Source organism: Rhinolophus ferrumequinum, chromosome 17, assembly GCF_004115265.2.
Source record: "Rhinolophus ferrumequinum isolate MPI-CBG mRhiFer1 chromosome 17, mRhiFer1_v1.p, whole genome shotgun sequence".
Classification (NCBI taxonomy): domain Eukaryota; kingdom Metazoa; phylum Chordata; class Mammalia; order Chiroptera; family Rhinolophidae; genus Rhinolophus; species Rhinolophus ferrumequinum.
This window is the reverse complement of record NC_046300.1, coordinates 7,986,104-7,998,982: the sequence shown is the minus strand read 5'-3', so window position 1 is coordinate 7,998,982 and position 12,879 is coordinate 7,986,104. Positions and strand designations below refer to the sequence as shown.

General features: G+C 56.0%; 1 protein-coding gene across 18 annotated transcripts in view; it reads right to left on the bottom strand.

The window, feature by feature from the left end:
* Positions 1–517: 517 nt before the first annotated feature.
* MAP4 (microtubule associated protein 4) overlaps positions 518–12,879 on the bottom strand; it is a 151,610-nt gene continuing 139,248 nt past the window's right edge. For 9 of the 18 annotated variants that reach the window (XM_033132255.1, XM_033132256.1, XM_033132260.1 and 6 more), the window contains 6 exons: positions 12,721–12,834; positions 10,826–10,918; positions 6,132–6,213; positions 4,321–4,433; positions 2,888–3,077; positions 2,521–2,763 (listed from right to left, as the gene is read on the bottom strand). In XM_033132255.1, the coding sequence (XP_032988146.1) occupies positions 2,756–2,763; positions 2,888–3,077; positions 4,321–4,433; positions 6,132–6,213; positions 10,826–10,918; positions 12,721–12,834 (600 nt within the window). In that variant the 3' untranslated portion in view covers positions 2,521–2,755. Of the gene's footprint in view, positions 2,764–2,849; positions 3,078–4,320; positions 4,434–6,131; positions 6,214–10,825; positions 10,919–12,720; positions 12,835–12,879 lie in introns of those variants that run through there. The other 9 variants (XM_033132259.1, XM_033132266.1, XM_033132269.1 and 6 more) reach the window with 6 other exon arrangements.

Sequence of the window (12,879 nt, the reverse complement as noted above, 5' to 3'; positions counted from 1 at the left end):
AGCACACTGAGCTGTGGGCCAAGGTCCCCAAACGGAGAGAAAGTGGAAGCGCTGTCTTTGGGGAGGAAGCAGCTTAGACCTGCCTTTCAGCTTGAACCCCAATGGCCTTCACCAGCTTGCCGCCCCGGGCCAGCCCCGTCTCACAGCTGCTCCTGTCGGTACCCGCACCACTGGCAGCCGTCACAACTCACTGTCCCTGCAGGTTGGGACAGCAAATGTTGAGCAGCCCCTTCCTGGGTCTCCCTGGTCCAGTGTGTGTGTTCATTCAGCCCGGCTGCCACCCACAGGCAACCACAGGGTTGGACCTTAACCCTCAAAGGGCCTCAGGTTGTGCGGCGGCCCAGCCACAGCTGGCCATCTCCTAGGTCATACCCACGTGTTCACAGAGAAAGGGCTGCGGTCATCAGGACTGCACAGCGCACACCAGTCCCTCAGTGCAAGGGTACGAGCCGGGGGCAGGGGCGTGGATGCTGGAGTGGAGAGAAGGCAGGACATACAGGAGACAGGGCCTGCGAGCTGGGAGGGCACGAGCTTTATTTACTCTTGAAATCGTTACAACAGAATCAGACTGACACGGGTAGTGGCTGAACCGGAAGCGAATCGGGCAGTACAGAAATCCATGTCCCATCCCCAGGTGGCCACAGAGTGGACACAGCACATGGGCCTCCGGGCCTCATCTGACAGGGCAGCCGCCTCAGCCTCCAGATCGAGGGAGCTGTGACCAGGCCACCAGAGAGCTAGCTCTGCTTGGCTCACGCCCACCCCAACCGCTGGCTGCAGGAGTGACAGGACCAGGAGCCTGTCAGCCACAGCATCCTTCTGGCCCAGGGTGACAGGGAGGGCACAGGTACCGCTGCACGTCACCCGTGGTGCCTCGCGCCCCACCCCCACAGCTTCATCTCGCCCCTCTTGCTGACAGGACAAGGGTGCCCTGAGCTCCCATCCTGAAGACAGTCTTGCGCCGGAAGCACTTTCTCCATGAGACCTGCAACTTCCTGGTGTGTGCTCGGAGCTGGGGTTGTGGCAAACCTCCCCAGCATTGAAATGCTACCTCAGAAATGGGGAGACCTGCCCCCCCCCAGTTGCTCCCATCTGCATGGAGATCAAACCTGAACCTATGTCACCAGCCCCTACCTTCTCAGCTGTGGGGACAGGAGCAGAGGGTGAGGGGCAATGTCCACACTGCAGAAAGTGCTTCCAGAGGGGCCTCCACTCAGGCCACGTCACTACAAACCGGTAGGTTTTAATCCTTTATTAGAAACCATGCAAACTTTAATACAAAAAATACAAGTGCAGTAAGATCTTCATGCCAATACGATTCCCGGGATTTCTCATGGCAGCAACCCCAAGAGCGGGCCTAACTAACTGGGACACCCCTCCATAGGCCGGCCTCGCCTCCCCTCCCGCTCCCCAGTCAGGCTCTCAGGGACATGGGATGGCCTCAGTCTCATGCCTTTATTTTCAATCTCCGGACCTGATTCCCCACTCTCCGCATGACTTCTGGACCTCTCAGGCTCCCTGGCAGCGAAGGGCAAAGTGCTCTAGGCCTGCAAGCATGCAGGATTTGGACCTCCGTGGCCCTTCCCAGCCCTGACCTTGTATCTTCCACCAGATCCCAGGAATGAGACAGAGATGCCAAAACCAGCCTCTTGGTTAGAAAAGAAAAGCAGCATACACACCAAATGCCAGAACCACCAGTCCACACTGAGCAGCCCCTAGCGTGCCCGGCCTGCTCACCAGGCCTGTCCCCACACATCACTGCCCTGCCCACGCCACCTCCAGGGCCCGAGCTAACCCCTCCGGGGCAGCCCCCAGTGCCTGAGCTCCAGGCTGGAGCTTAAGGATCTCTGCCCCCACCCCCCCCCCGTTTCCTTCAACACCTGCCGAGGACTTTCATTTAGACATGACTTCAACCTGCAAAACTACTCCACCAGTTTTTAGGTTATTAAAAAGAAAGGGATAAAACAAGAAAAGTATGACAGCAGCTAGGCAGGTATGGCAAGCAGCGGGGATAGGCAGCACTGACCCCTAACTAATGTGGGGCAGGGTGGCAAGAGGCATCTGGCACCACCCACATGGTGGGCACCATTGTGGGGTTAAAGGGAGAGGCAGTGGCTTAGCGGCTCCAGGGGACGCAGTCAGGGCCAGGCCATCACGTGGACGTCCCACTCTGCCCTCCAGGTGGACCCAGCAAGGAGGGGGGGTATGTCAGTTTCTCTTGGGCTTGGTCCAAAAATACCCAAACAAAGAGGAAGTTAGAATCTAGTCCCCTCGCTCAGACGCCCCAGACCCCAGGTTAGCCTCCCCCCTTCTCCCACCCCACACCCCCCAGACCCTTCCCTGGAGCAGGGATGCGACGATGGGACAGGAGCAACGCAAGGACTGGGCTTGGGGCAGGGAGTGAAAGGTGTGGGGACGACTGCTGCTGCCCTGGGCAAGCGACATGGGCGGGGGGGCGAGGGAGGGGGGTTGCGCGGGCCCTAGAGGGAGGGCCCCAGAGGGCTGCCCAACACCCCAGCGGTCACAGGTCTAATGAGCAGCCCAAGGGCCCGGGGGCCCGAGCTGGGGCCACCAGGGAAGTAGGGGGGGCGGGAGACAATGTCGGCCCCGTGGTCGGTGCGGGCCCTGGCATTTGCCCGGAACGTCAGCCTGTAGGTCTCAATCTGCAGTGACACGGGAGGAGGGAAAGGAGAGGGAAACGACGGAGACAAGAGGGGGACAAACGGGGACGGAAGACGAGACCAGAATGTCATCATTAGATGCCTGGAAAATAAAAGGTTGCGCCATTAAAATTTAGGCCACACTCTAGTCAACAAACAAAGGAGTTTCAATTTGCAGCCAGTGGCAGGGCCCCTGGCTGGCCCTCAGGCCAAGCCCAGCCACTTACTTGTCTCCTGGATCTGGCAGTCCAAGGTCTGGGCCTCCCTTTGGTCACCACCCCCTGCCAGGGTGGTGTGGCCACTGAGGCCACTGGCTGAAGTGGGGGCGCCAGCTTCAGGCGCTGCCTCAGGGATGGCCGGCTCCTCCCCAGCAGGGGGGCCCGGACACGCAGGGACTTCACTGCCACCGCCCTCGGTCTACAATGAAACAGTGGGGGAGACAGTGTAGGGTCAGTCCGAGAGGGAATGGGATGGGGTGATGGTGGGGGGTCGTACACGCAGCCCCCGCCCCCTTGGTTAAGGGGCAGTCACCTGGAGACTCTGGACAGGTGCTCCCCCCGCCCACCCATGAGAATCACTCCTGGCAGGAAGAGCACAGCCTGGCTAGTAACACTGGGAGCTTCGGCTGTGAAGTGCGAGGCTTCGGGAAGCCTCCGAGGTGGGAGGTGCCAGGCTTCTCAACCAGGCTGACACCCACTAAAAATGAGATCGCAGATGGTTAGCAACAGGCTGAGGAACCATCTCAGCGATGCCGCAGGCCAGGCAGTATTAGAAAGATGATTCCAGAAATAATAAAGAAAGGGAGATAAAGTGAATAAAGAAAAGAACACAAGACTTGGGGTCCGAAAGGCCAGGTGTGCACACATTTGCAGTGTGGCCTTGGACAGGTGACTACACCTGAGCCCGCACCCCTCAGAGACAGACTAGAGAAGGGTGGGGACATGAGCCTGTGAAGTCAGGACCCCAAGTGTTCAAGGAGGCTACTGAGGGCTTGAATCAGCACTGAGGGAGGCTGGGGTGGCCCAGCGGGGGGCGCTCCTGTCCCCTCTCCTCGCTCAGCATGGAAGCCTGCCAGAGGCTGCCCCATGGCCTCAAACCCACCGACAACATGGAACAAAGGATAGACAGCATCTTGGCACACAAAGGGTCTTGCAGGAGCGTGGAAGGAGGGAGGGAGGAGAGAGGGGGCAGGGAGGAGAGGCCTAGCCAGTCCCAAGGGTGGGCCCTGCCACTCGAGGAAGCCTCTGGGACAGGCCACGGGCAGCTGAAAATGTGCTCTCCTGCTCCCAGGCCTGCAACGGACGTGAGGCATGTACCCACACTCCCCTCTTTCAGGGAGTGGATGGGTGGGGGCAGCTGTACCATGCAGATCACCCACCCTGTGGTGACCTGCGCCCCAGCCCACAATTCCTCTGCAAATGGCTGAGATGAGCTCAAAACGTAAGGCAGGCCATGGTCTCAGGAGAAGGCTGTCTCCAGCTGGGGTCTCCGCCTCTCCTGCCTCGCCCACGACTAATGACAGACGATGAGAAACAGCCACGGTGAGGAGGAAACATGACTCCTGAGGAGACCGAGGGGCGGTGACAGCACCCACCTGCTGGGACCCCGACTCCACCGCACACCCCCCGCCCTGGGCATCCCTGTCATGCCCACTCACTACCTTCACGGCGCCTCCCGCAGGCAGGTGGCCCACGTTATCCAGGGACCCGACCTTCGCCTGGGCCTTCTCTTTGAAGTTCAACTTCTGACTTTCAATCTTGACGTCTCCTCCACCTGCAACCAAAAGGGCATCAGTCCCTAAGGGTCGCAGAGCAATCCCTCTGCAGGCAGAGCCAGGCGCCTGCACAGGAATCCGAGCGCGGCCAAGGATGAGCTAAGTGCCCAACACAAACCAGGAAAATGTGAGCTGCTCCCTGTGGCTCTGAGGACAGACGAGGCACAAGGAACACACTTGTCAAAACAGGGCTGCTCTTCTCAGACAGGCTGAGACCATGTCTCCATCCAGCCAGAGGGAACAGCTCCACAGAACAGGAGGCACCCTTTCACCACGGCCGCCCGCAGCCCATGCAGCTGCTGACCAGGCTGGGAGGGCGTGGAGGGCAGGGCGAGCCTCCCAAAGTGCCAAGTGCACGTCTGCTTCTGGTTCTCGGGCCGCGTGACACGGCGGTCTAACTGACCAGCCTCCTTTCAGTCCCATGAACGCCCTGTCCGTCAAGGTCGGGACCTTTGTTCTCCAGCTGCTAGCACTGATGCTGGAAAGAAGTGACTTCCCCAAAGTCACTGCCAAGCTAGTGGCTGACCGAGACAGGACGGAAATGCGGGCTGTCTGAACCATTAAACCGAATCACACTGTGGTAAAAGAAGGGAAGGCAAAGGGCGTGGGGCCCGAGTTGTGAAAGGGCCAGGCCAGCCCCAGGACCCAGCGCCCTGGCGGAGGTGTGTGGGGAGCAGCCTGTACATGGGGATCACAGGCCAGTGTGGCCGTGGGCTCAGGGCCAGCCATCCTCACCGCCGACCAGCCCGTCGGCTCCCTCTGAGACAGTCTCTCACGCTCCCATCTCCTTTCGGCTCCCATCAACAGCAGGCTTCTTGCCCAATCTCCAGGTGTCCTGCACACTGGAGTAACAGCCCCCCACCAAAAACGACGTCAGGTCACTCAGTGTCACTAAGGATGGAGAGATTGCCCAAGAGTGGATTTTCCAGATAAAAGGGGGAAAAGGAAGGTTAGTTAAGGGCTGAATTGTTTCCATCCTTTTAAACAGAACACGTTGTAAAACGGATGCCAGGTTTGCTAAGAGAGAAGGGAGTTTTCTTGGCCTTCCCCTAACCAGGCCGTGGTGACTGACCTCTGAGACACCACACCTACCAGCCAGGGCCTGAGGCTAAGGCCGCGACGGTACCTCCCGCCCCAAATCTGTTGTGGATCCGCGAACCAGGGCATGAGAGGCTGTCAGGGTGACAGCCGAGGCCAGAGCCCAGGTTCTGCTCAGACAAGAGCCCAGATGCGAGGCTGGAAGGAAACCGCACACTGCGGCTATAAGATCCATGCCCGCGGCCGAGGCGGCCTCACTGAGCGGCTCCATCCTGCCAGGGCTGGTGGAGGATACTGCACTGTGGGAACACCTCTGCTCCAGAGTCTGACAGGTGAGGCCGCCTGCTCTCTGGACCTTTCGCATCAGCTCCTGGAGTGTGCGCTCAGCTCCCCTAGGGCTGGTCAGCAGTGCCATGCACAGCAGGTCAAGACGATGCATATGCAAATGGCAGCCTTTCCCACTTCCCCCTCCCACTAAGAGGTCAACATCCCCATTCCCCCTCCCTGATGGGCTGACGACAGCACTGTTCCACCGCTGTGTCCTGTGAGGGGTGGCTCCAGGGATCTTTATGGAATGACATGGGCGTAAGGGGTGAGACCCTGCCGGCCCATGGCAGGGCCATGGCCAGGCGTCCTGGGGCAAGGGAGACACCACTCACCAGGCTTGTGCTTGATGTTAGCCTTAGACCCACACTTGGCGGAGACCTTCGAGATATCCACTTTCTTGTTCTGAATCTGAACCTGAGAAGAAAGCACAAAAATCTTATTGCCTCAGAGAGAGGGGATGTTGTCAGAGCCAAACCCACGTTCCTTTTATAATCTTCTCCACGTTCAAGTTGTTTCTCTCCCTTTGTAAGCTCCTATCTCAGTCCGCTCAAGGTCACGGTCACCTCCCAAGTGCTTAAAAGACCCTTTGATCCATCCTGACCCTGCTTGTGGCTCTGACCCCACTCCCAGAGTTTTCACACACTCGCAGGCCTTCCCTTCCAGACCCAATCCGTGCGTCGGCCAGACAGCAACTCTCCCAGATTTCTGGATGCAAATCTCCTGAAATGTCTATTCTGTGCCACCTCGAATCTTACCCACCAACTCCTTGGCCCCGAGATAAACTGGACAATTTCCTTCCATTTCTTTTCCCCTCATGGCTGACAGCAGCTATCTACCTATCTATAGATAAACTTATGTATGTTAAACCAGCCAAGAGACCCTCATCAATGTCTGCGCTGCAGGAGCCACGGAAAACCATCTCACTGCCAGGCCTGATGGGATGGATGTCTTTCAATCGCGAAATGACATCTACAGACAGGAGTTCCTGCTGGGACCCTGGATGGGGACTCCAGGGCCCCTGAGAGTGACCCAGTGGCATGCAAGTGTGGAAGAGCCTGGCTGTCCACCTCCATCGACTCCTTCATGCAGTGGCCCCCAGAGCACTGCCAGCAGGTGTCACACCTTCTGGTGGGCTTCGTCACAATGTGATTAAGCAGTGACCTTGTAGGACCTTGTCTTCCCTTTGCCAGTGTCAGGAAATACAGTGTCCACTGTGTTCCAAGAGGACAGATGTGGTGTCCTCTTTCTGTATTCCTACCCACAGCCCAGCAACTGGCAGACTAATCTCCCATAACCATCATCTTGCCTGAGCCATCCTCACTTATTATTTTTTTTAATAAATCCTTTTACATAGTTTCAGTTTAGCTTAGGGGAGAAGGCCTTTTTAAGTTCTGAGACAGTCTCTAATGCTTTTCTTTCCATTCATTCAGCCTGATTGTATAGTGACTTTTTCTGTGTGTGCAAAAATGAATTGCGAAGTATCAAAGGACCCTCGCCTCGGCCATCTTAATGGGAGACTGACTGTCATGAGCCATCCTCCTGCCATCCTTCAAGGCCCAGCTCGCAGGCGGCCCTCCCCAACGCCCCCCTGGCTGTAGTCTCACCCCTTCTCTCCTTCACCTCATCTCCTGAATGGACAGCAGCAACAACCAGACACCAGTTGCTTTACGGATTCAATAATTATTCACAGAGCACCTGTGACCATCAAAACAACAGCCTGCACTTCGTCTCATCGTGCCGATGAGGCTAACCCTACACAGGGCCATAGGGAAGCGTACTTTTCCCAGCCAAACATGTGGCGGCTGCTTAAACGAATGTTCCCTGCAGCAATCGTGGCAAGCTCAGCTCACACTGCCCCCAGAGACCATCTGTGAGGAGCTGCGTTCACACCGGTCTGTCGCCACGGCCGGGCCCTCACCAAGGTACGGAGCCCACATGTTCCTTGACAGTGGCGTGTGTGCCCTTGAAGCCTCCACTTCTTGCCCTTGTGCCTAGTCCTCAATTAAAGAACAGTTGATGAGGGGCCGTTTCACTTTATAGGTGTATTCCAGCCAATAAATGCAGAAGAAAAGCACCTGCCTGAACTCGTGGGTCTGGGCACCAGGAACTGACAGCATCACAAAGACAGAAATGACCAGAAGAGTGACACATGATGGGTCTCTTGGCAGAAACATTATCAATCCCTATGAAAGTCTAAAAATGTACGGGGGGAAATCAAACCTCAATCAATGTAAAGAAAATTGAGGGATAAAGGAATATGTGAAATGAAACCATAGGGACATAATCAGCAGAATCCAGAGGCTAGCACAAACCATTTAGTTTACTTATGAAAAACATGACTGTGGGGAAAAAACTAGACATGTAACTTGTAGAGTACGTGAAAGCTCAGATTATAAGAGATAAGAGACACATCAATCGATTTGGACCCTACTATATCCTGACTCAAATAAGCAAAGCTGTCTTACATGTTGGTGGGTTTTTTTAATGTATATACACACATGCATACTAAAGAGTTCCCTTTTAAAGTTATATACTAGATAATGTGCAGATGAATGATATATCTAGGACTGGCTTCAAAATAATTAGGGCGGGCACACGGAGATAAGATTGGCCACAAAGATAATAAATGAAGCTGGGTAAAAGGTACATCCGGTCCATTTCACTACTTTTTCTGCTTTTGCATGTTTGAAAATTCCTATAATGAAAGTTTTAAAAAACTTTACTGTGTCCCACTCCAAGGCTGACACCCTCCGAGACGCGCTTTGCCTCCTCAAGCTGGGATGAGGAGGACCCACCATCAGCTTCCAAGAGGCCCCGCTTCGTCCCCTGGCTATTCGCTGCCCCTCGACGTTCCAGCTTTAGGGAGTCTTATGCTGCTTCTCTGGCCTAGGACATGTGTTTCCAGAGCTGGCCCCCTTGTCCCCAGCCAACAGAAGCTACTTGGTACACGACCAAGTCTGTACCCACTGTACCTGGTATAGCTGTGTTCTGTCACCACTGGTCTGTGACACCCACGGGCCCACTGCAGAAATCAGCTACTGACGTGACACTGCCAACAGGTCTGGGAACCTATTACACACACATGTCCCCCATCCCCAAGATGAAATGGACTTAAAACTGCTGCAAAATTTAAAATCGGCAGCCCCAGGAGGAGCCGCTCTCTTCCCTCCTGCTGCCCCCTGGCTCTCGAGAAGGGCTGTGTCTGCGTGTGTGCGGGTGTGTGGCGCACCAGCCAGGACCCTGCTGCAAGCCTCACCCCGGCAGTAACTCCAGCATCTCTGCACAGCAGGGGCTGTGGCGGGGACGGGGCTGCGCCGCCCGCTCGGTGCTGCACGGCCCACAGACCAGGGACACTCGCCCTCCACGGTGCGTGTATTCACGTGGCTTTACCACACCCGGGCTCTTTATCCTCCTCATCCCACCGGGAAACACTACTCACAGGCGGAATCTGAAAGCTCTGCTGTTTGCAGGAGCCTCCAGAACTGGAAATGCTCTAAAAAATATACACTCCTCCACAAATTATCGTATTGATGCTATGTGTATGTGGTGTGAAGACCACAGCAAGTGCAGACAAAGATTATTTCCAGAACTCTTATATATACACCGCACAACGTACATGAAGGCATTTCTGTGTGACACGTGCACACGCACACATGACCCAATCCCCTCAGAGTCCCTGTTCTCCTTCTATCTTCATCTAGGACAAAAGCCTGAGACAAAAAGCTAGAGCCACTGCCTACCTGGGCGCCCACAGGCTGGACCTTTGTCACCTTAACCAGATTCTGCCTTTAAAAGTTCCACCCACTTCAGGTGATCCCGCTCAAGGCTGGCTTATGTCTGACCAACCACCAAGCTGGCCAAACACGCGCACCTGCGTGCAAAGGACACCGTTTCTGCCCACATCAGGAGGAGCCGTTGGCAGGGAGATGACTGGGAAGGAGGTCCGGTAAGGGGGAGCTGAGTGGGCAAGAAAGGGGTGTGCGATGCTCCATTCCTCACGGGAGAACTGCGGGGCTGGGGGCTTGTAGGCCATGGGCGGGATGGCAGGACCACCCAGGGGCAGGGGACACAGCCCCACAGCCAGAAGGGTGAGCAGAGCAGGACATAGTCCAGTTCAGGACAGGAGGGAGGAAGAGCCGGACGAACCCAGAGTCGGAGACAGGACAGCTCTCTCACTCCGGGGAGGGGGAGAAACAGGTGGGAAGCAGCGAAGGGCAGGGGCTGCACACGACAGCTCCCAACACGCCCGTGCGCGCTGCAGAGCCCCGCACACCTGCGCAGTCACAGGGCACATGGAAAACGGGGTGCTCCTTACACACTGACAATGACACGTGGCCCCATCTCTCCCTCGACCAGGACCTCCCTGTGTCCCCAACACAGATCTTAGGGCTAGCACTGGAGAGGCAGGATAGAAAGGATGTCTAGATGCAAGAGGGAAGGGGACAAAAAGAAAAGGAGGGAAAAGGGAATAAAGGAGGGACCAGAAAAAGAAAAAAATGGCAGAAACAGAGTAGACAGGAAAGAGGGACGTGAAGATCGGAAGAGGAGAGGGAGTAGTAGAAGAGAGACAGAGCAGGAGAGTAACAAAGGAGAGAAAAGCGGGTGGGGGGAGGAGGATATGTTTAACACCCTGGTTCTACACTAACGAGGATTCCAGGCTGGGCTTTGGAGAAATGTGGACCCCGCCATGCTCGGGGGGGGCGCAGAGGTGTGCACCACGGGAGCAGACTCAGGACAGGCGACAGGCTCACCGCTGACCGCCACCCTCAGACCAGGTCTGACGCAGCTGGGGGAAATCCAGGGCCTCCCACCCACAGGGCTGAGGAGACGCCGAGTGGGTGCCAGCGGGGTGTTGTGGGGAGGCTCACCAGCCTCTGGGAGCAGCCAGGTCTCCCCTCACTCGTGGGTCTGCTTCCTGAGGAAAGCCCTGGGCCAGGTCCTGCCAGCTCGGGCAGGGGGCCCTCTCCCCCGTGTGCCCCACAGGGGACTATGCCTCAGACGCCAGGTATCCAGAGCTGATACTTACATTACCACCTCCAGGGACATGCTTAATATTGTCCTTGGAACCACACTTGGACTGAATATGGCTGTAGTTCAGTTTTTTGGAGACTATCTGGACCTGGAGTGTTAGAGAACAGAAAAAAACAACACAAAGGGAGAGGGCTGGTTAGAACAGACACAGGGCAGGCAGTGAGTCTGCATGTGATCACGGTGACCAACAAAGAGTGTTGTTACAACTCCGCCCCCACCTTCAGCAGAACAGCTGTGGAAAGCAGAGGAAGGAATGTGAAGGAGCAGGAAAAGGAGTGAAAACATGAACAGACAACACAAAGACAGAAGCAGATGTTGTAAGTACGACAGGGTTCTCATCACTGCTCCTTGGGGTTCACAAGGCTGCCATGACAGCAGCTGGCCCCGCTGCCCCCTGCCTGCTCTCCTCCCCAGAGCTGGGGCCGCACAGTGTCCCATGGCTCCTCTCTGCAAAGGTCCTGCTCATCCGGACCAGTCCTCACCCAAGGATGCACTTCCCTGAAATCTAGGGCCTGAACAGCTGCTCCCCACTCTGGGAGGCAAAGGCTGCTGGGAAAAGGCCTGGGCAGCTGGCTAACAGGGCACAGGACTAACGCTAACAGCAAGAAGGGACAACGCTCGGCTGTGAACACAATCCTGGGCACCAGGGGGGGCGCAGGAGAAGGCGCAGCCGCGTCCTCCCGGCTCCAGAGAGCACAGCACAACTGGGGTTCAGGTGGAGACTTCGTTTTGACGCAACCCTCCAGATGCCACCTGGTGCCTTGTGAGTTTGGTGTGCAGAGACAGACAGGGCTGCAACGATGCACACGGGGGCGCAGCACGCAAAGGGCTCCCCTGGAGCGGAGCCACACAAGGCTCAGGCTCTAAGGGCTGGAACAAAGAATTCCTCTGGAGCCTTCTCCAGAAGGAACAGTTGCCAGCTTCCTTCCTTCCTTCCTTTCCTTCAGAGCCCTCTGCAAATGACGCAGCTCCCAAACTGAAGCGTTCTCCGCACAACAGAGAAATCCACCCGGAGAAACTCAGACCCAAATACCTCGCCGTTTCTCGCCTTCTTTACACCTTCACTGGTGAATGGCTGGTTAGAAAAACACTCTCAACTGAACCCTGGTCTGAGCCAGAGACCTGCAGGAGCTCCCGGAGTCAGCCCGGAGCCATGGCGCAGCCCTCCTCACCTCGCTGCCTATACCAATCCCTTGGGCTGAGATCCATCCTGGTTCCTAAGGGCTGGAGCTCAGGCCTCTCTGGCAGCCCCTTCCTGGCACAGCTAAGGGAAGAAGGTTCCCGCAGCTAATTCTAGAAGCTAACCTAGAAGCTAACCTAGAGGTTTAGCTTACCTCTGCCCTCCAGCTGATGCTGCACCCCTTCTGCTGATGGATTCTGTTACAATGAGCACCCTAACTTGTAGTTAAGAGGTGACGTAGGGAACCAGGACAAATGAAGTCATCCCCGTACCAAGCAGTGTTACAAAAGGGGCCCTCAGCTGAAAGCACAGGAGCTCCGGGGTGCCAGGTGCTGGAAGGGTACCCGTGCGTGTCTTACTGAGGAGGAAACTGGGTGCCCTGTGTGCGCACGCGCGCGCACGTATAATGGGTGGCTTTCAGATCAAGGTCAGTGTGAAGGAAGTGGCTAAAAGTTTTGGATCCATCTCATCCAGCTGAATAAATATTCCCCAAAGGGCTAAAGGGCTCCAAACTCTGTTAACTTTCAGGGTTACTACAAAACTTTTTCTGCTGTCTGAGTCATCGAAAACAGAGGAGGGAACATGGGAGAGAGGAGAAACCAGTTCAAGTACAGGAAAATAAAGGGCAATTAGAAGGGAAAGTGACTCAGGCTAGAAGAACAGTTGACGATCTTTTACCTTCAAGAGGTAAAAATCTAAGTAAAACTCACTTTCCCCGCAGGCGGTTTCTGCACATTCGCACCTGGGCCAGGTGTTTTAGTGACTGCACTGGGTTCAGGCTTTCGAGCTGCAGCAGCTGCCTCTGTTTTTTCCTCTACTTTGGCCTAGATGAAGATAAAGGGAGGGCAAATTTCAAACCAAGAGGATAA